This window comes from Gekko japonicus, unplaced genomic scaffold (genome assembly GCF_001447785.1).
Source record: "Gekko japonicus isolate JY-2015 unplaced genomic scaffold, Gekko_japonicus_V1.1 scaffold8, whole genome shotgun sequence".
Taxonomy (NCBI): domain Eukaryota; kingdom Metazoa; phylum Chordata; class Lepidosauria; order Squamata; family Gekkonidae; genus Gekko; species Gekko japonicus.
In genome coordinates this window covers 1722080-1742347 of record NW_015167057.1, presented here as the reverse complement: position 1 = coordinate 1742347, position 20268 = coordinate 1722080, and the positions used below count along the sequence as shown (strand labels likewise).

Here is a 20268-nt window from a genome sequence, read left to right as displayed (position 1 = left end):
GCGACCCCGTGGACCACATCATGCCAGGCCCTCCTGTCTTCCGCCGTTCTCCGGAGTTTGCTTAATTTCATGTTCGTTGCATCTATGACACTGTCTAACCATCTCATCCTTCGCCGCCCCCGTCTTCTTTGACCTTCAGTCTTTCCCAGCATCAGGGTCTTCTCCAGTGAGTGCTCCCTTCTCATTTGGTGGCCAAAGTATTTGAGCTTCAGCTTCATTATCTGGCCTTCCAGGGAACAGTCAGGGTTGATTTCCTTTAGGATTGACTGATCTGATCTCCTTGCAGTTCAAGGGACTCTCAAGAGTCTTCTCCAGCACCATAATTCGAAAGCATCTATTCTTCAGCACTCGACCTTCCTTATGGTCCAACTCTCGCAGCCATACATGACTACTGGGAATACCATTGTTTTACCATATGGACTTTTGTTGGCAGGGTGATGTCTCTACTTTTTAATTATGCTGTCTAGGTTTGCCATATCTTTCCTCCCAAGGAGCAGGCATCTTTTAATTTCATTATCTGCATTGGACATACTGTTTATCCAGTATGTTTTTATCCTGCCCGTCCTCCAAGGAGCCCATGACGGTGATGTATCATTCACCTTTCCTCCATTTTATTCTCACAACAACCCTGTGAGGTAGGTGAGGCTGGGAGAGAGGAAAACAGTGCGTTCCTAAGCAGAGTTGAAAATCCATGGATTTAGAAGAGTATAGAAGAGATTGGATTTATACCCAGCCCTTCACTTGAAGTCTCAGAGCGGCTTACAAACTCCTTTCCCTTCCCCTCCCCACATCAGACACCCTGTGAGGTAGGTGGGGCTGAGAGCTCTGACACAAACTGCTCTTTCAAGGACATCTCTGGCAGAACTGTGGGGACTCAAACCCCGTTCTCCCAGATTAGTGTCCGCGCACTTAACCACTACACCAAACTGGCTCTCGTATAAAGACTCTGCATAGGATGCCATGAGAAGCAGGCCCAAAGTCACCCAGCCAGTTTCATGGCAAAACGGGAATTTGAACACGAGTCTCCCAGATCCCAGTCCAATGCATTAGCCACTGCCCGGCTAAACCTAAGCCATCAGATGTTCCACTCTTCTACAGTGCTACAGTCATGTAATAGATAAGGGGGGGCAGACAATCTGAGAAGGGGAGAACTGCAGAGAAGAAAAGGCATTCTGATCATTGTGGTGCTCAGATGATCGCAAATAGTTCAGAGAGAAATTAGAGGTAGTTTGTTTTCTGGAGGAAAAGAAAAATCTTGTTCGTTTCTGAGCCCTGGAAAAAGCAAGCCGGCAAATTTGAGTTGCCACTTTTGACTCTCTCTCCCTCTCCCTTCTGTCTCGCTTTGGCCCCTTCCGCACTCTCCTTCTAATCCATGTTCACCACAGTGTCAGCTAAGCAATTCTGCACTAAAATTGAATTCAACCTTCTTTTTATTCCAGGGTCCGACACCCCCCTCTCCACTAAAATTGAATTTACTCTTTTTATTCCATTTCCCTCCCACCCCCACCCCCAATTCTGCATTACATTACTTCCCTTCAGTGGTCAGCCTGGTTTCAGCCCGCTGTTGCCATTGGTTTTTTGGATGCTGTTAAATCACCTCAACTCGAACACTGAGAAAATCCAGAGTGGCAGGCAAATGTGGAAAGTACCTTTTTCTGTGTGTCAGACCTGCACAAGTTAGAGTGTTGGACTAGGATCTGGGGACCCTCTCTGCCCACCGGGAAGCCTTGGGCCAGCCATGCACTCTCATACTAACCTACCTCACAGGGTTGTTGTGAGAGGAAAGAATGAAGGAAAGGAGGATATCGTCAGCTGCTTTGGCTTCCCATTGGGGAGTATAGCAAGGTATAAACAACATAAATATATGCATAAAATGTTTTTAAAAATCGTATGCTGAAGGATAGCCCCATGGGAAAGAGGCGGAGTATTGAGGGAGGCTGAAACAGACCCCCAAAGGGCTTTTGTATGCTCCCAGGTTGAATGACCAGTCCTTGCATATTCTTTCTCTTGCAAACAGCCACACGTTTGTCTGTTATAGCTTACTAAATGGTTGAAAGTTGGTAGATTAGGTGATTGGTTCAGAGGGTAGTGGTGTCGGTCTGCAAGAGAACAGTTAGATTCGAGTCCAGGTAACACCTTAGGGATCAACAAGGGTTTCAGGGTACACGTTTTTGAGAGTCAAAGCCGCCATCAATTGTACTGTCCTTGTTAGAATTCTATGGTGTTAGGTAATTGTTATTTTATATTTTATTGAATGTTATTGTATTTACTGTTTTACTGCTTTTAATGCTTGTTCGCTACCTTGAGCCAGTTCCCTGGCAAGGCGGGATACAAATTGAAAATAATAAATAAATAAATAAATAATATCTGATGGCAGGAGATTAACTTTCGAAAGCTTATACCCTCCAAGGGTCTCTAAGGTGCTACTGGACTCGTATCAAACTCGATTAGGTGAGACTTTCTAGCCCCAGTAGAACAAAGTTTGGGTCCAGGGGCACCTTGAAGACCAACAACGTTTAATTCTGGGTATAAGCTTTTGTGCGCATGCATGCTTCATCCGATGAAATGTGCATGCGCATGAAAGCTTATATCCAGAATTAAACTTTGTTGGTCTTCAAGGTGCCCCTGGACTCAAATTTTGTTCTATTGCTTCAGACCAACATGGCTACCCACCTGAATCTAGCCCCAGTACACAGATTTGGCTACAGTTATGGTGCTCCGACTAGGCCCCCACCCGACAGATCCTTGGTACAGTCACGCTTGAACAGAACCAATCATTTGTAAAGGGGGGGGGAGTACTGGAGTCAGTTATTCTCCCAATAAGTGACAGATTTGCTCTTACTGTTTGTTTTAGGATATAAAGTTGTTTCTTACAGTGATCCAAAGAAAGGAAGGAAGACTGTAATGAGATAGGCAATAGATTGTGGTTTAAAATGATAATGCGGTAGAAGTCTTTCTGTTTGTTAATTTTTCATCTGGTGTTTATCGGAGAGATCTCCTCCTCCCATATATCGCTAAGGTAAAGGTAATAGTTTCCCTTGCTTGAAAGCTAGTCGAATCCTACTCTGTGTGTGTGTGTGCTCATCTCCATTTCCAAGCCAAAGAGCCAGCACTGTCCAAAGACGTTTCCGTGGTCATGTGGCTGGCATGACTAAATGCCGAGGCGCACAGAATGCTCTTACCTTCCCACCGAAGCGGGACCTATTTATCAGAAATACATAAACCTGTTTTTCCATTTTTCTGGAAATGGCACTCTGCACCTGATTAGAAACACTCTTTACTATAACAGCATATTGTTCATGCCCTGGAAATGGCAGAGCTCAGGTTCACCTTAAAAGCCACCACCTTTCCTTCCACCATCTGCCTACTTTATTCTTTGACTAGAAATAATGCCCGTTGCGGAAATAAATACAACGGGATCTAGAAAGAGGCTCTGGGAGAGTGCTCTGGCTTTGGGCAAACAGTGTCAGTTTCCTGTGGCGACCTCAGCAGGGTTTAATGACAGAGTCCACTGTTTTCTCCAGAGGGTCTGATCTCTGCTGCCTGAAGAGCATTTGTATGTTTGAGTTATCTGTAGCCCTCACCTGGAGAGTGGTAACCATTGTTACCCATTCTCCTCTCCCCTATGAGGTATGTTATGCAACTGAAAATTCCAACTGCCTTGCGGGGGGGGGGGAGTTTGAGGTGTGGAATGGACTGAAGTCCAATCAGCTTCCATATGCAAAAGACCAGGTTGTCGCAGCAGTTGTGGTGTGGGCGGGACCCGGGCTTTGCCTTCTGATTGGTGGCGAGATATGCTGAGGAGCAGTGCTATCAGCCATACACTAAGGGAGTGCATTTTAGAATTAGAACTTTGGCACCCACTACTCAATTATATATAAGGAGAGATAGCATCATAGTATCAAGAATGTCAAGAGAAGAAGAAGAGTTGGTTTTATACCCCACTCTTCACTACCCAAAGGAGTTTCCGAGCAGCTTACAATTCCCCCCCCTTCCTCTCCCCACAACAGGCACCTTGTGAGGCAGGCGGGGCTGAGAGAGTTCTGAGAGAGAACTGTGACTGACCCAAGGTCACCCAGCTGGCTTCATGTGAAGGAGTGGGGAATCAAACTCAGTTCTCCAGATTAGAGTCTGCCACTCTTAACCACTATACCAAGCTGGGTCTCAGAGCTCCCGTACTTCCTGGGGAGTTACATCACCCAATACAATACTTGTTCTGTTGATCCGATGATCTGTACAGCCATGTGGGCTCATGTGACAGCAACAGTTTTGTGTGAATCCTCTGTAAACAGAGCGTGATTTACGCACAAACTAAGTAAACTACAGTTTAGGGCCTTAGATTATGAGGGGCCTCTTAATATTTTTAAATAAGTATATTTCAGTGTTTGAGTAATACACTGGGGGGGGGGGCTATAGGGCCTCAGCATGTCTTTATGCAGCCTGGCCCTGACTGGCCGTAAGAGGGATCAATGGAGAAGGCCCCAGCATGAGACTAGATGACGAAAAGGTGCAGAAAAGGGCAACTGAAATTATTAAGGCAGTGGTGTTGAACTCATTTGGTATGAGGGCCAGATCTGACATAAATGAGACCTTGTTGGGCCGGGCCATGTGTGTCATAAAATGTAATGCCAGGAAGCGGAGATATAAACTTTATAAAGGACACAAACACAAAGGTTTTTTTTTTACTTAAACTAAAAACATGCTTAAAACAGTAGTACTCTTGCAATATTTTGTTTATTTAACAGTGTCTGATAACTGACACCTCTTGCTCTGAATTACTGCATCAAAATGTCTGTGCTATTGCAATCTTGAGTGTGCTGTTCAGGTGTGTATCTGTAAGCTGCAAACCTACGAGGACGCAGCAGCAGCAGAACTGGAAGAAGCAGGAGACAGCCAGTTCCACTGTGGGCCTGATAGAAGCCCTCCGGGGGCCTGATCCGGCCCCTGGGCCGCATGTTTGACACCCCTGGATTAAGGGGATGGAACACCTTCCCTATGGAAAAGGGTTAAAGAAGTTAGGGCTCTTTAGCTTGGAGAAACGACGACTGAGGGGTGACATGATAGAGGTTTACAGGATTATGCATGGGATAGATGTAAGTCCTTTTCTCCCTTTCTCACAATACAGGAACTCATGGGCACGCAATGAAATTAATGAGTAGTAGGGTCCATGGGGTCGCGAAGAGTCGGACTCGACTGTGCGACTGAACAACAACAACAAAGGGTTAGAACAGATAAAAGGAAGTACTTCTTCACTGAAAGCATAATTAACGAGTGGAATTCACTGCCACAGGAAGTGGTGTAGGGCTGCCAAGTGGGGGCGGGGGGCGGGTAAACCCCCGCTTCGGAGGCCCGATTTCCGCCGCCATGGAATCGTGCCCCAGGGGGAACTTCGTCCCCCCCAAAGCGCAGCATGGCTGCGTCACCAGAGGTGACGCAACCACGTCAATCACGTTGGGGGCGTGGCCCCGATCGTCGGAGGGAAAACTCTATGGTTTTCCCTCCGACAATCGGGGCCACGCCCTCAACATGATCAACGTCGCGCATCACTTCCGGTTATGTGCTGGTGGCGTGTGCGCGCACACATCAACAAAGAGCTCCTGGAGACTGGCGAGGCTCCCCCGCCGGTAAGAGAAAACGACTTGGCAACCCTAAAGTGGTGGCAGCTACAAGCACAGACAACTTCAAGGGGGCACTGGATAAACATATGGAGCAGAGGTCCATCAGTGGCTATTAGCCACAAAGTATAGATGAAACACTCTGTCTGGGGCAGTGATGCTCTGTATTCTTGGGGCTTGGGGGGCACCAGTGGGAGGGCTTCTAGAGTTCTGGCCCCGCTGGTGGGCTTCCTGATGGCACCTGGATTTTGGCCACTGTGGGACACCGAGTGTTGGACTGGAAGTGCCTCTGGCCTGATCCAACATGGCTTCTCTTATGTTCTTATGTTCTAGGTGGCTGCCTTAGCATTAGACTCAGGCAGTGCGGAGATCTCATCAGACATTTCGCTTTGCTACTCCATGATGCCTGCCCAAATTTCCGCCGTTACATTTGGTTAGTCTTGAAAAAGGAGAAAGAGCAAGCAATACATACTAAAGCTGTTAAAAGTGGGTGCAATACTACAGCTTTGGGGGCAAATTTGGTCTGAACAGGTTGATGGTCTGGTATATATTGGCAAGAGTTGTGTGGCTCAATAGCAAAGTCAAGTCAAGTAGTATTTCTTGTAGGAGGCCAATGGCTGTTATCATTAAAACTCACACAAAAGAAACGTAAAACCCAAAGTAATGATGAAGAGTAGATCAAAACAAGGTTAAAAACAACCTTATAAAAATGTACATAACTGAATAAAATACTTCAGCCTGCAAGGACAGCTCTGGCTAATCTGCTGTTCAACGTCTGCCTATATGTATGGACTGCTAACTTCCATTTCAATGTATCAAGCTCATGCCTTGAATATAACTTTGAATGGTCTTAAAGGTGCCACTGGACTCAAGGTTTGTGTCACTCTATTGGAGACAAACTGATCAAAATCCGAGAGAAGAAGTTTTCATTATCTAATAGATTTTGTGCACAAAGGGAAGATATTAGAGAAAGTAAAAATTGAAAGCAAACTTCGCAAGCAGATACCGTGGTTTAGGTATTTGCAACTCAAAAATATGTTACAAAATCTCATGAATAAACAGGTTTTCTCAGCTCCACTGACAGAATTTAAGATGATTTTGAAATGTCAGAATAGAGAATCAGAAGGCCTCATCTCAAAACTATACAAACTTTTATGCAGCACAAAAAATACAAACTAGTTGAGAAGCAAGCATATTCCAAAGAAACCTGGCAAACACTTTGGTCTTTTCCAAACAATATCTCCCCGGTTTTTAATATCAGATTCAACATGTTTAAAGTCTTTCACAGATGGTATTTAACCCCAGCCAGACTTCATAAACTAAACCCAGCAATCCCTTCTACGTGCTGGAAACAATGTGGGCAGTTGGGTGATTTCGCTCATTGCTGGTGGCACTGTCCGAGTATTCAATACTTCTGGAAACAGATTTTGATGCAAATTAGATATATCATTGGTATTCATTTACCTGCTACATTAGAATCTGTAGTTTTGGAATTGGGTCTGATAAATCTTGAAAAGAAGAGTCTACAGATACAAACGGCGATTTTAATTGCAGGAGCTAGGATTTCGATTGCACAATTCTGGAAAAAGAAGGAAGCACCAACGCTATATTTTTGGCAAAATAAACTTTGGGAATATTTCGTATACAGTAAAATTTCAAAGAATGTTTCTGGGGGAAACCTAACACATAAACAAAACTTATTTCAAGCGGTTTAATTCTCAATTTTGGAATATTTGTCAAACAGTGGTGTAGTACCAAAAAATTCTTTTTATGCATCATTGCTATACTTCTAAATCTTGACTATTGTAAAATTTGACTGTTTAAGATATTTTTTTATATTGATGGTTACCGAAAATAAGTGTTTTTGATGTGTATTACGCAAGTTATATTGCTATTGTTAATGTTTTTTATCTTTGTTTGTTTGAAAATAAAAACTTTAAATTAATTTTTTTAAAAAATCTTGTTGGACATTTGTATTGTTGCCAGGGCTTTTTGGCGAATGCAATAAAGATTGATCAACTGATTGATCGATTGATCTAAGCCCTTCCAAATCTCACTGAGAAATTTGCTTCTAGGCTCCGTATAAAGAGGGCAGAACAGAATATTATGTGGAAGGTGTTCGGGAAGGGGTAATAGTGTGTAGTATAGCCAGGAGATCCTAGGATTGTCTGGCAGCCACAAGCTGTAGCTCTTTTGTGGCAAGCTACGCTTACAATGGGCTGAGAGAGCTCTGAGAGAACTGTGACTACTGACCCAGGGTCACGCAGCTGGCTTCAAGTGAAGGAGTGGGGAATCGAACCCGGTTCTCCAGATTAGAGTCCACGGCTCTTAACCACTACACCAAACTGGCTCTCATTTGGGGAGGGGGTAAAGCTATTGCTTCACATGCAGACAGTCCCAGATTTGATCCTGGATATCTCCAGTTCCTAAGAGCTCAGGGGGCAGGGGCGTTTAGGTCCAGTAAAGCTCCTTCTAGGTGCAGTAAACAATTGCAGTTTCAGCAGCATAATAATTAGGGGTCTGATTGCTCTTTGGTTCTTGATTCACACTGACCTCTCTTTGCAAGGTCTCCCCACCCACTCTCTGCTTTTAGCTGCTTGTAACTTCAAGCAGGAGTGTCTCTCCTATGGATATATGCTCCAGCACATCTGATGAAGTGAGTTTTGACTCATCAGATTTTATGATGGCATAAATGTTGTTAGTCTTTCAGGTGCCCCTGGACTTCTGCTGAATCCCTACAGATTGTGCTTCATGTTGATTCATGCAGGGCGGGAGAGGAACATGCATGCGCCACAGGCATTCTTTGCCTCTCTTTAGCACAGTGTATTTTTGGTCCGGCTGCCCTGAAGCTCTTTGCAAATATAACCCAATTGCAATACATACTTTAAAAAACAACATTGTCTTTGATGATGCCGCTGCTGGCGCTCCGGTACTCTCCGCTGGCCAAAGGGTGGCGCTGGTGGCACCTTGATCTGTCAAAGAAGGCCATATTACAGATAATAGGATTTAGAGGGGAGGGGGGGGGAGAAGAGCTATTCCTCTTTCTTTGGGGTCCCTGCTCGCTCGCTCCCAACGACAACAACATCGCTCCTACCCTTTAGATGCCAGATCCGTTGCCCTGGATGAAGAGAAAGGAAAGGGGGGAGAAGAGAGAAAAAACCTAGCAATATTTCCTTTTCTCCCCCCCCCCCCTTCTGGGGTGGAGAAAGGAAGCAGAGAGAGGCAGCTGGATCCTGAAGCCGAGACTTTGCAAAAGCGTGGAGCCATGATGAGCGCCGCTGCGCGCAGCCGGGCCGACGTTGTGTGCGTGAGCTTGCTCCGGGCGTGTGTGTGAGAGCGCGAGTGTGTGAGTGTGAGTGTGTGTGTCGGGGCGTGCGTGCACAGGGACTGGCAACTGCGTCCGCTGCTCCTCCAGGCCGGCGATGCCGCCACTCGCGTTTCTGCACAGCCGACGGTGGCGTTTCCCTCGCGGGGCCGAGCGCCGGAGCCCCCTCCTCGGCTCCCCATCCTGGGGGGGGGGCGGATCGTGTCGAAAGGCGGCGCGGGAGGCCAGCAGAAGCCGGAGAGTAGGAGAACAAGAGGCGGGGAGGCGGGTGCGTGGATGCGTGTTTGGAAACAGCGGCGGCGGCGGCGACAACAAGCGCCGGAGGAGGAGGAGGGGGGCGGCGGCGGCGGCAGTGGTGGTGGTGGTGGAGGACCCGCACAGAAGAAACTTATGGAAGAATGAAGGAGATGGTGGGCGGCTGCTGCGTTTGTTCCGACGAGCGGGGCTGGACCGAGAACCCCCTGGTGTACTGCGACGGGCATGGCTGTAACGTGGCGGTGCATCAAGGTAAGGACCCCCCCCCTTTCCTTCCTTCCTCCCTACAACCCCCCCTCCCCTCCCCATCTTTCCCATCTCTTGTTTGCATCCTAACTCTTGGGGTTTTGCCAGGTTTGCAAGGGGGGGGGAGGAGGGGTTCCCTCTCTCTCGCCTCCCCAACTACCTTTGCAAAGCTTTAAGCAAAAAAAGTGGGGGGAAGGAGTATTATTGTTATTATCATTTCTTCTGAATGGGGCCTTATTGGGGGGTTGCAGAAGCAAGGGTTTGCAGAGGGCTTGGGAAAGAAAGGGGCTGTTCTGGTTGCGTGTGCGTGTCAAACGCACGCACCCTGACCCACAGATCTAGGGTTAACGTGATCCCAGGCCCCGTGCCAACAATTTGCAAAAGGAGAATTGACACCTCTCGGTATCCCCATCGAGATGTCTGTAGAGGGATGACAGCTAGAAACGCACCTGGAGCTAGAGAGATCTCCAGCGGGCTTCCATATGTGTGAGTGGTTAGGAGACCCATCTTTGCACACATCTATAGCAGGAAGATGGGCTTTTAAAAAAAAGGGGGGGGGAAGCCCCAACTTTGCATGTGCAACGCTGGGGACCTTAGATCTCCTTGCTGCGTCCCTCTGCCTGGGCACATAATGCTTTGTGCTTCTGTTTATTTGTTATTGAAATTGTGGCAGCCTAGGAAACTGATGGGGGGGTGACATTTGAGAGGCAGCGGAAAGGGTACAGGGGGGTGGGTGCTGGGGGGGGGACATCCCCCCGCCTGTTCCTCCTTTGCATTTTATTTTATTTGACGTCGTCGTTGCTCGAAAGGAATCGTATGGCAGTGTGACCTCTGACAGTCTCCCTCAGCTTCCTTCCGGATTAGCAGGGGATCTATTATTAGCTCCCATGTAACATGGTGGTTTTTGTTTTGCTTTTTTTTTACGTTGGGGATGGAGGTGGGAAAGGGGGTGGGCTTTAGTCCTCAGCGGCAAGGTGAGGCGGGAGAGGAGGATTCGGAGAGATGGACCCACGCATCACCTTTCCGGCAAGGAAAGAGAGCAGGTCTGATCTTCTTAGTAGATCATTAACGCTGTAAACAGAAGGGCCAGGAGGAGTCACCTGGGGTGAACCATGCCCCGGAGACCTAGGGTTCTTAATATCCTTGCACACCCGGCATAACCCTTTCCAACAGTTACCGAAAGGGGAATGGCCAGACCTCAGGTTTCCATGCCTTCCGTTCTCTATCTGGGCTCTTACCTCTCCAACTGACTGAGGCTACTCTCTACGGGGGGGGGAGAGATACTCTGCCCATGCTCAGAGGTGATCTTTTCACCTGCAAACCCATATGTTTGAGGTCTGATAGATGTGTGTTTTCTTCAGTGCACAGAGTTTGTGTTGTTGTTTTTTAATTTCACACCGGTGTGCTTTGGCGTGTGATGATTCCTGTATGGCTGGGTTTGGCTGCCAGGGAATTTGAATGACACAGATGGGTACAGTGGCCAAAAGGGGCTTTATTAGAACGTAAGAAGGAACTCTGCTGGATCAGACCACTAGCAACCTGTTCCCCATAGTGGCCGACCAGTTGCCTTGGAGAGCCAACCACTAGGGCATCAAGGTCTTCTTCTGATGTTGCCTCCTTGTACTGGAATTCAAAGGTTTACTGCTTCTGAAAGTGGAGGTTCTTTTTAGTCACCATGACCCGTAGCCATGAATCCATCTAACCATCTTTTAAATGCATCTGTGCTTGCGGCTATCACTGTGCCTACTAGCAATGAATCCCCCAATTTAATCTGTCATGGATTAAAGAATTTCCTTTTGTCTGTCCTGAATCTGTGGCCCATCACCTTCATCAGGTGCCTCTGAGTCATACTGTCATGGGAGAAGGAGAAAAAATTATATCTGTCCACTTTCTCCATGCCATTCACCATTTTCTAAATCTCCTTCGTGTTCCCCCTTCCGTTGTCTTCTTTCTCACCTGAAAAGTCCCAGACTCTTTACCCTTTACTTCTAGGAAAGGTGTTCCAATCTGTCTTTAATCTACATTATATTTCCTAATTTCTTCTGCGTAGACTAATAAATCCTAGGCTGTGATATGACACATTCTCGGACTGGATCCCGAAATCTAAGAATGGGTTTCTGAGCTAAGTCTTGGTGAGATGCAGTTGAAATTATCCCACTTGGGAGTGCCTGAAACAGCAATCCATTTTAAGAAACTGCATGCATAGAAGCAAATGAGGAAGATACTTTGCAGAAGAGGAACAGATGATGAGTGACGGGGGGGGGGGGGACCCCCAGGGAAGTTTGTGGCAGGACGGAGGACCTGGCAAGGTCACTGGGGACTAAATGAAATTGCATCAGAAAATAAATCTGGCCTGTCAGCCACTAAGTAGCCATCCTTGGACTAGGGGGTGCATCTGTCGTTGCTTCAAAGAGCACCTGAGGGCTCCTCTGACGGTGCCATTGAAAGGGGTCCTCAAGACAGTGCATTCCTCAGTTTTCCATGCGCAGAGACACATGACATAGAGCAGTGGTTCCTGGAGTGTGGCTCATGCCCCGAAAGAGCCAGTTTGATGTAGTGGTTAAGTACGCGGACTCTAATCTGGGAGAACTGTGTTTGATTCCCCACTCCTCCACTTGCACCTGGCTGGATGGCCTCGGGCAAGCCGTAGTTCTGATCAGAGCTGTTCTTGAAAAAGAGCAGTTTCTGTGAAGAGCTCTCTCAGCCCCACCTACCTCACAGGGTGTCTGTTGTGGGGAGGGAAAGGGATGGGAGTTTGTAAACCGCTCTGAGACACCTTTGGGTAGTATAGGGCGGGGTATAAATCCAATCTCCTCCTCCTCATCATCTTCTTCTCCTCCTCCTCCTCCTCCTCTTTTGGGAAACACTGCTCCTGGCCTTGGGAGCAACAGCGAATGGACTGGAAGCGGGCAGAGACAATCCCCTTGGCTGCTGTCCCCTCCGAGGCTTTTCCTTTGCTCTGGCTTAACAGGGAAAGCCCTAGGATGCCCCATGTGTTGTGGTCAGAAAGACCATGATGTGGTATGGAAGCTCTCCCCCAAAAGCTGAGGAATACTAGCTTTTGCCCATGGAACAGTCCATGTACGGAAGCAGGCCGAGATGTCTAGAATGTAGCCTGCTTGCCTTCCTGGACTTTTACAGTCTCCTGCCTTGGTTTGGCTCAGCATCTAACAGAATACCACTAGTCAGTGTTCCCTCTAAGCTGAGTTAGTCTGCGTTAGCTCACAGTTTTTAAGCCTCCGGCTCACACATTTTTGTCTTCGCTCAGGAAGGATGGCTCCGGAACAAACTAATTGATGCAGTAGCCAAATCACTCGCTCACAACTTTAATGCCAGTAGCTCACAAAGTAGGATTTTTGCTCACGAGACTCCACAGCTTAGAGGGAGCGTTGCCACCAGTACTAATACTTGGTTCCATCATTACTGATCCTTCTGTCCTTCAGATCCATGGGGTGATAGGGATTTAGCTCTCCGTGTTATTTTAGCAGATCCTTGTGAAAAGGAGGGAAATGGTGCACACGTTGATGTCAGGATGTAAAATATGGATAGCCTGAGGTGTCATTTTTCGTTTTAATCTGGTTTCTTTCTTGTGATGGGTTCTAGTGCTATACATGATAAACTGGAAATATTTCCCAGATTAAGACGGGTGCCTTCCCCCCCCCTTATGGTGTCCCTTTCATAACCAGGGTGGTGTAGTGGTTAGAGCATAAGACCTACGAAACCTTGGTTCAAATCCCTACGCAGCCACAGGAAGCATGCTGGGTGACCTTGGGCCAATCACATACTCTTGGCCTAGAACATAAGAGAAGCCAATGTTGGATCAGGCCAATGGCCCATCCAGTCCAACACTCTCACACAGTGGCCAAAAATACCAGGTGCCATCAGGAGGTCCAGCAGTGGGGCCAGGACACTAGAAGCCCTCCCACTGTTGTCCCCCCCCAAGCACCAAGAATACAAAGCATCACTTGCCCCAGACCGAGAGTTCCTATCTATACCTTGTGGCTAATAGCTACTGATAGACCTCTGCTTCAGATGGCCTAACCTACTTTACAGGACTGTTGTGATGATAAAATCAAGAATGGTGTTGGCTGTTTTGTGTCCCTATTGTGAGAAAAGGCAGAGTATAAATGAAGCGAATAAGTAAATAAATACATTTGTGGTGATATTACAATGCTAATTTGCTTTTGTAAACCTCAGGTTTTTTTATTTAGATGAGGAAGAAGGGTTGGTTTTTATACCCTGCTTTTCTCTAACTTAAGGAGCCTCAATTCACCTTCCTTTCCTCACCCCATAACAGGCACCTTGTGAGGCAGGTGGGGCTGAGAGAGCTCTGAGGGAACTGTGACTGACTCAAGGTCACCCAGCAGGCTCCATGTGGAGAAAGAGGAGTAGGTTTTTATACCCCATTTTCCTCTACCTTAAGGAGTGTCAAAGCAGCTTTCAATCACTTTCCCTTCCTCTCCCCACAGCAGGCACCTTGTGAGGCAGGTGGGGCTGAAACAGTTCTGAGGGAACTGTGACTGGCCCAAAGGTCACCCAGCAGGCTCCATGTGGAAAAAGAGGAGTAGGTTTTTATACCCCATTTTCCTCTACCTTAAGGAGTGTCAAAACAGCTTTCAATCACTTTCCCTTCCTCTCCCCACAACAGGCACTTTGTGAGGCAGGTGGGGCTGAGAGAGTTCTGAGGGAACTGTGACCCAGCAGGCTTCATGTGGAGGAGGTGTGGGGACTCAAACCCAGTTCTCCAGATTAGAATCCACCACTCTTAACCACTACACCACACTGGCTCTGTTTAGACATTTATACCCCCCACTTTTCTACACAGTGGCTACCCAAAATGGCTTATAACAATTTTCTTCTCTTCAATTTTATCCTCACATCAACCACCTGTGAGGCAGATTAGGTTGAGAGAGAGTGTGAAAGGCTCAAAGTCACCCAGCGAGCTTCTGTGGCAAAGTAGGAATTTGAACCTGGGTGTCCCCAATTCTAGTGCTCTAACCACTACACTACTTTGCCTCATCTGCCATGGAGATGAGTACTAGAAGAAGAAGAAGAAGAGATTGAATTTATACCCCGCCCTTCACTACTCAAAGGAGTCTCAGAGCGGCTTACAAACTCTTTTCCCTTCCCCTCCCCACAACAGACACCCTGTGAGGTAGGTGGGGCTGAGAGAGCTCTGCTCTTTTTCAAGGACAGCCCTGCCAGAACTATGGCTTGCCCAAGGTCATCCAGCAGGTGTAAGTGGAGGAGTGGGGAATCAAACCTGGCTCTCCCAGATTAGAGTCCGCTCACTTAACCACTACACCAAACTGGTGATGGGTGAGCTCTCTATCATGGAGTGGAATTACAGGAATCGGCCGCACTCGGTGGGACTGTCTATTTTAAAGTGTTCGTCACTTAAAAACTTTTTAAAAAACATCTGCCTCTCCCCATTTTTATAATTAGTCACAATAAAAGAGACTCACCGTCGCACAGATACGTCACAATCCCTACAGCACACATTTTCACTTTTAATTTATATGTACAACAAAAAGGGGAGGGGGAATACATGCCATAATTTGGGATAATGATGTAAGTTAATGGAGCAAGAATGTCAATCGTATCAGTTCTGCCAGACAGGGGTCTTCCAAGAATTAATATACGCAGCCGGTTTTGACGGGTGAATGTCGTTTTCGACCCACACAGAGATGACTAATGTACTTTGTTGTACTTTCCAAAACTTATTGTTTCAGCAGTTTTCTTTTGATTAAATATTAGCTGTCATGTTCTCATCTTTCCCTGGCAAAACAGAGGTGGATGAAAGGAAGCGGGCTGAGGAAACGGTGCATTTGAGACAGGGGGACAGGCCAGAAGGCAAGGTCATAAGACAGGGAATTGTGGAAAAACAAGAACGTCCTCCTGTCCACACTGAGCCACAATGGGATTGTGCTGGAGAAGCAAATGCATGAAGGTTACATCACATTTCCACCTGTGCCTCCGCCCTCGCATGTCACAAACCATTAGCACATTTCTGACCTCTCTAGCACTTGGTGCTTGCCGTTTTTTGTTTTTTTAAAACAAATGACCAGAAAGAGATTTGTCTAATCCACAAATTTAGTTGCATACTCAAGGTCTCCCTTTTGGGAGAAGAGGGCATGCTTTGGGTCTCTCTTTTTTTCAAAGTGGCTTGCTTCAGATGCCCAGGAAAGGGTCTCTGACTCAGTTTAGAAACAGGGCAAAAACATCCTTTACTTTTAACAGTGGTGAATTTGAAATATTAGCTAGATCCTGGTTCGCCTTGACAAATACTGAATTTACTGCCTTGTGGAGCCCGGGAAGGCCTCGTTGGGTGAACTCACCAGGATTAAGCTAGGATTTTAAAAAGTTTAGGGAATTTATATGTCGTATCTCCAGAGACCTGTTTGAGGATGCGATCCTACATCCCAACAAAACTACAGTTTATTACTTGTGTTAATAAACTGACTTCAAGCTGTGCTTTCAGATCCTGGTTTAATGGAGCCTAAATAACTATAATAAGTGGAGTGGCCTGCATTTCGGCAATCACGTTAACCCTGGTCAAATTAAACCAGGGTTTCACTTGATGTATGAACTGAGTCTCAGTAGGGTTGCCAGCTCCATGTTGGGCAATACCTGGAGATTTGGGGGGGTGGAGCCTGAGGAGGGTGGGGTTTGGGGAGGGGAGGGACTTCAGTGGTATATAATGCCATAAAGTCTACCTTCCAAAGCAGCCATTTTCTCCAGGGGAACTGATCTCTGTCAATTGTAATCCTGGGAGATCTCCAGCCACCACCTGGAGGTTGGCAGCCTTATGAGTCATATACCATGTGGTGCACAGCTGTTGCTATCAGGGTTTGGATGATATTTTTCCGGTTTATTTTAAAAGGACAATGCGTGTTGACTTTAAATTAGATCGACAGAGGCTCTTTGGCAGTATTAATGCTTCAAGTAGTTAGGATGGAGTTACTGTGTCAAATGGGGTGGGTGGCACATGGAGCACACAATCCAGATTTTGAGAACAGAAGACCTCAGCCTGAGACCTTGGAGAGCCGCTGCCAGTTTGGTGCCACTAGTTTGGTTAGTGGTTGAGTGCGCGGACTCTAATCTGGGAGAACCGGGTTTGATTCCCCACTCCTCCACTTGCACCTGGCTGGATGACCTTGGGCAAGCCATAGTTCTGACAAGAGCTGTCCTTGAAAAAGATCCGTTTCTGTCAGAGCTCTCTCAGCCCCACCTACCTCACAGGGTGTCTGTTGTGGGGAGGGGAAGGGAAAGGAGTTTGTAAGCCGCTCTGAGACTCCTTTGGGTAGTGAAGGGCGGGGGATAAATCCAATCTCTTCTTCTTCTTCTTCTGAGTAGACAATACTGATTTTGATGGACCAAAGGTCTTTTTCCATACCAGGCAACTTCTTGTGTTCGTGTGTGTCCAAGAGTGATCTCTCTTTTCATCCAAGTGATCTTGGAGAAAATTATTTAAGTGCAGCGACCGCAAAGTCAGAGATGAAGTATCTAGAAAGGCTGCAGCCAGTGTAATTAGAGCACTCGACTAGGCTTGGGAAGACCGGAATTCAGATTCTACACACTGAATGATTTTGGAGCAGTTGCTGTCTTTTGGCTTCCCTCTAACCTCTCTCACAGGGCTGTTGTGGGACCAACGTGGAGGAAGGGAAGAACAGTGAACACTCCTCTGAGCTTCTAGGGAAAAGAATGGGATTTTTAAAAAACGCTATAGACAATTTAACCATCCAATAGCAGGGTTTCCTTTTGGGAGAAGAGATATCTCTGGTCTGTTTCAGAACCTTGGCAAAGGAGCTCTTGTTCCCTTGATGTGGAACACGTATGCTTCCCTATCGCTGCTTCCCTCTCTGCCCTTTCTCCCGCCGCATCTGATTTATTCATGCTTATATTTATGACTCACCAGTGCTATTGTTCCATTATGGAACTCAGAGCAGCTCTGGAGCGACTCCCACCCATGCCCCTAACAGTGCTGTTCTTAGCGGGATTGCACCTTTCGAAGTACCTTCACCTCCAATCTCCTCCTCCTCCTCCTCTTCTTCTCTCATAGGGTTGTTGTGAGGATAAAATTAAGGAAGGGAGAACCATTTGAGATCCTGGGAGGGGCCGGATACAAAGATAATAATTACTTAATTGCCAGTTAGGTGTAGTGGTTAAGTGCATGGACTCTAATCTGGGAGAACCAGGTTTGATTCCCCACTCCCCCACTTGCAGCTGCTGGATGACCTTGGGTAAACCATAGTCCTGTCAGAGCTGTTCTTGAAAAAGAGCAGTTTCTGTCAGAGCTCTCTCAGCCCCCCCTACCTCCCAGGGTGTCTGTTGTGGGGAGGGGAAGGGAAAGGAGTTTGTAAACCGCTCAGACTCCAAGTGAAGGGTGGGGTATAAATCCAATCTCCTCCTCCTCCTCCTTCCTATTTCCTGGGCCTTGCATACTGCATTTCCATTGCCCTGCACTTATTACATTGGTGCAAGACCCGGATTTGCAATGCAGTAGTGGGACAAATGGGGATGCATTTCATCTAGGGTTGCCAGATCCAGGTTGGAAAATACCTGGAGATTTTGGGGGGTGGAGCCTGAAGAGGGCGTGGTTTGGGGAAGGGAGGAACTTCAGTGGCGTAGAATGCCATAAAATCCACCTTCCAAAGTGGTCGTTTTCTCCAGGTGAACTGATCTTTGTCGCCTGTAGATGAGTTGTAATCCCAGGAGATCTTCAATGAGGCTGGCTATCCTAATTTCATCTGGTTGAAGTTTTACTGGGCACGGTGCTCTTTAAGGCCACTCCTGTGCTTTCTTTCCTGTACTAATTAGAGGCCGTCTGACAATTTCAAAGCTGTTTCCGAATGCTTAATTCTGAAGGCTGCCCGTGTTGAGAACCATTCTGTGCCACTCGGCAGACCGCCAGCCAAAAACATTAGTCAGTGTTGTCAACGAAAAAGAAGAAAAGTAATAAATTCACTGACTCCTGATGAAACTGAACAAACAGACAGGAGTCTTCTGGCACCCTCGAAGACTTCAAACCATTTCATTACTTGTTCATCTCAAAGGTGCCACTAGAGTCAGGTTTGTTTTTGCTGCGATGGACGTTATCTCAGATTAAGTCAGTGTTTATTGATTAGGCAAACCAGGGCATTGCTGTCAAGGGAAAGTGTGAAGATATTTTAGAATGTCGTCCAGTGTTCCATTGATCTGAAAAGGAAAATTTTGCCCAGATCTTGAAAGCCTCTTTCTCTCTTTCCGCTTCTGGTTTTGTGTGTGCGTGCGTGCATGTAGTGAGACCCTCAATTCTCTCTCCTAGTAACCGAAAAGGTACAGTTACTGGGGAATTGCTTCTGTGCTTCACATTCTCAATCTCAGAGTAGGAAAATGGGTGGCACTCCAAGCTAGTACGTTTGATTTGGCTTGTCTGGCAGGAGACACGCCCAGCACTAAAAATATCAACATTCTATTGTCTCTCTGTATGAATGATGCAAATGGAGCACGTCGGCTTACTTTATTTTGCATACTTTAATCTGCTCCAGCGTCAGGCCAAAGTCTTCTGCAGAGTGTTGAGAGTCCACCCTGGGGACCAGAGGCAATGCTGCTTAATGTTTAAAACTGGGGTGTTAGTTTGGTGGTTCTTTTTATATACAATGCAGTCTTAAATGAGACAGGATGCGTGCCAAGGACACACAATCCTTTGCTATAAACTGTTTGATTAAAGGATGCCTCTTTGATGTGTGCTGATAAGTTTGCTATTTTTGTTATGTGGCATTAAAACTAATCACATGATGTGTTGTTAACATGAGCTGCTGTTTTTTTGGGGGGTGCTGTTTAAATTATGAATTGCAAAGTAGGCATTTAAACTTTGCTGAGAATTCCACCCTCTCCCCTGCTGAAATATGAAAGGGTGCCCTTGAATATCAGGGCTCTGCCCTAGAGGATAGTAGTAATGTAGAAGAAAAGGCCACTAAGCATGCACAGAGTGTTTTCCCTCTTCCCACTGTGTAACCACAGCATGTAGGCTGAAGCCCTAAGAAACGTTTCCTGGCAATAAGCCCTACTCGATAAATTGAAACTTACTCCTGAGTAGACCTGTTTAGAGTTCCGGTCCTAACCTCATAACAATTAACTTTCAAATCAGAAAAGGTAGGCTTTGGACACTGACATCTTTCAGTGACATCTTTCTTTATTGAGGGGAATGGTCCCCTCAATAAAGAATTTCATGATTGGCCAGAAAAGTTTAAATAGAAGGCTTTAATATTGAGTTTATTTTGAATTTTTTTAAAAAAGTCTTCAAATTTTTAATATTTGAAAAATTATTACATATTTCTCATATTACCGTCATATCTTAAATAGGTTCCCTCCCTCCCTCCCGTCACCAGGCAATGCTCCCTCTAAGCTGTGGAGTCTTGTGAGCAGAAATTCTACTTTGTGAGCTACTGGCGTTAAACTTGTGACGAAGCGATTTGGCTACTGCGTAAATTGCTCTGGAGCCATCCTTCCTGAGCTAAGGCAAAAATGTGTGAGCCAGTGGCTAAAAAACTGTAAAATAGCTTACACTAACTCAGCTTAGAGGGAACACTGCTGCTAAGATCCATGGATAGCCCCCCTTTTCCAATTTCACCTTCTGATATGTATCTGGGCTCTGAGTGGCCCCTCCTAATGGCTGCCCCCCCCTTTCCTGTAAGTAACCCTTCCGAAGATTTTACTCCATTTTTCTTAGCTTACACTAACTGGACACGAAAGCTTGCACTTTGAATAAAACTTTGTGGGTCTTAAAGGTGTCACTGGACTCAGACTTTGTCCTGTGACGTTGATTAGGCTGGAGGCACGTGG

General features: G+C 46.5%; 1 protein-coding gene across 1 annotated transcript in view; it reads left to right on the top strand.

Annotated features, from left to right (window-relative positions):
- The first annotated feature begins 9318 nt into the window (after positions 1-9318).
- The window catches only part of MLLT6 (myeloid/lymphoid or mixed-lineage leukemia; translocated to, 6), a 141183-nt gene continuing 130233 nt past the window's right edge, over positions 9319-20268 (top strand). The window contains exon 1 of the mRNA XM_015412440.1: positions 9319-9447. Coding sequence (XP_015267926.1) covers positions 9339-9447 — 109 coding nt within the window. The 5' untranslated portion in view covers positions 9319-9338. The remainder of the gene's footprint in view (positions 9448-20268) is intronic.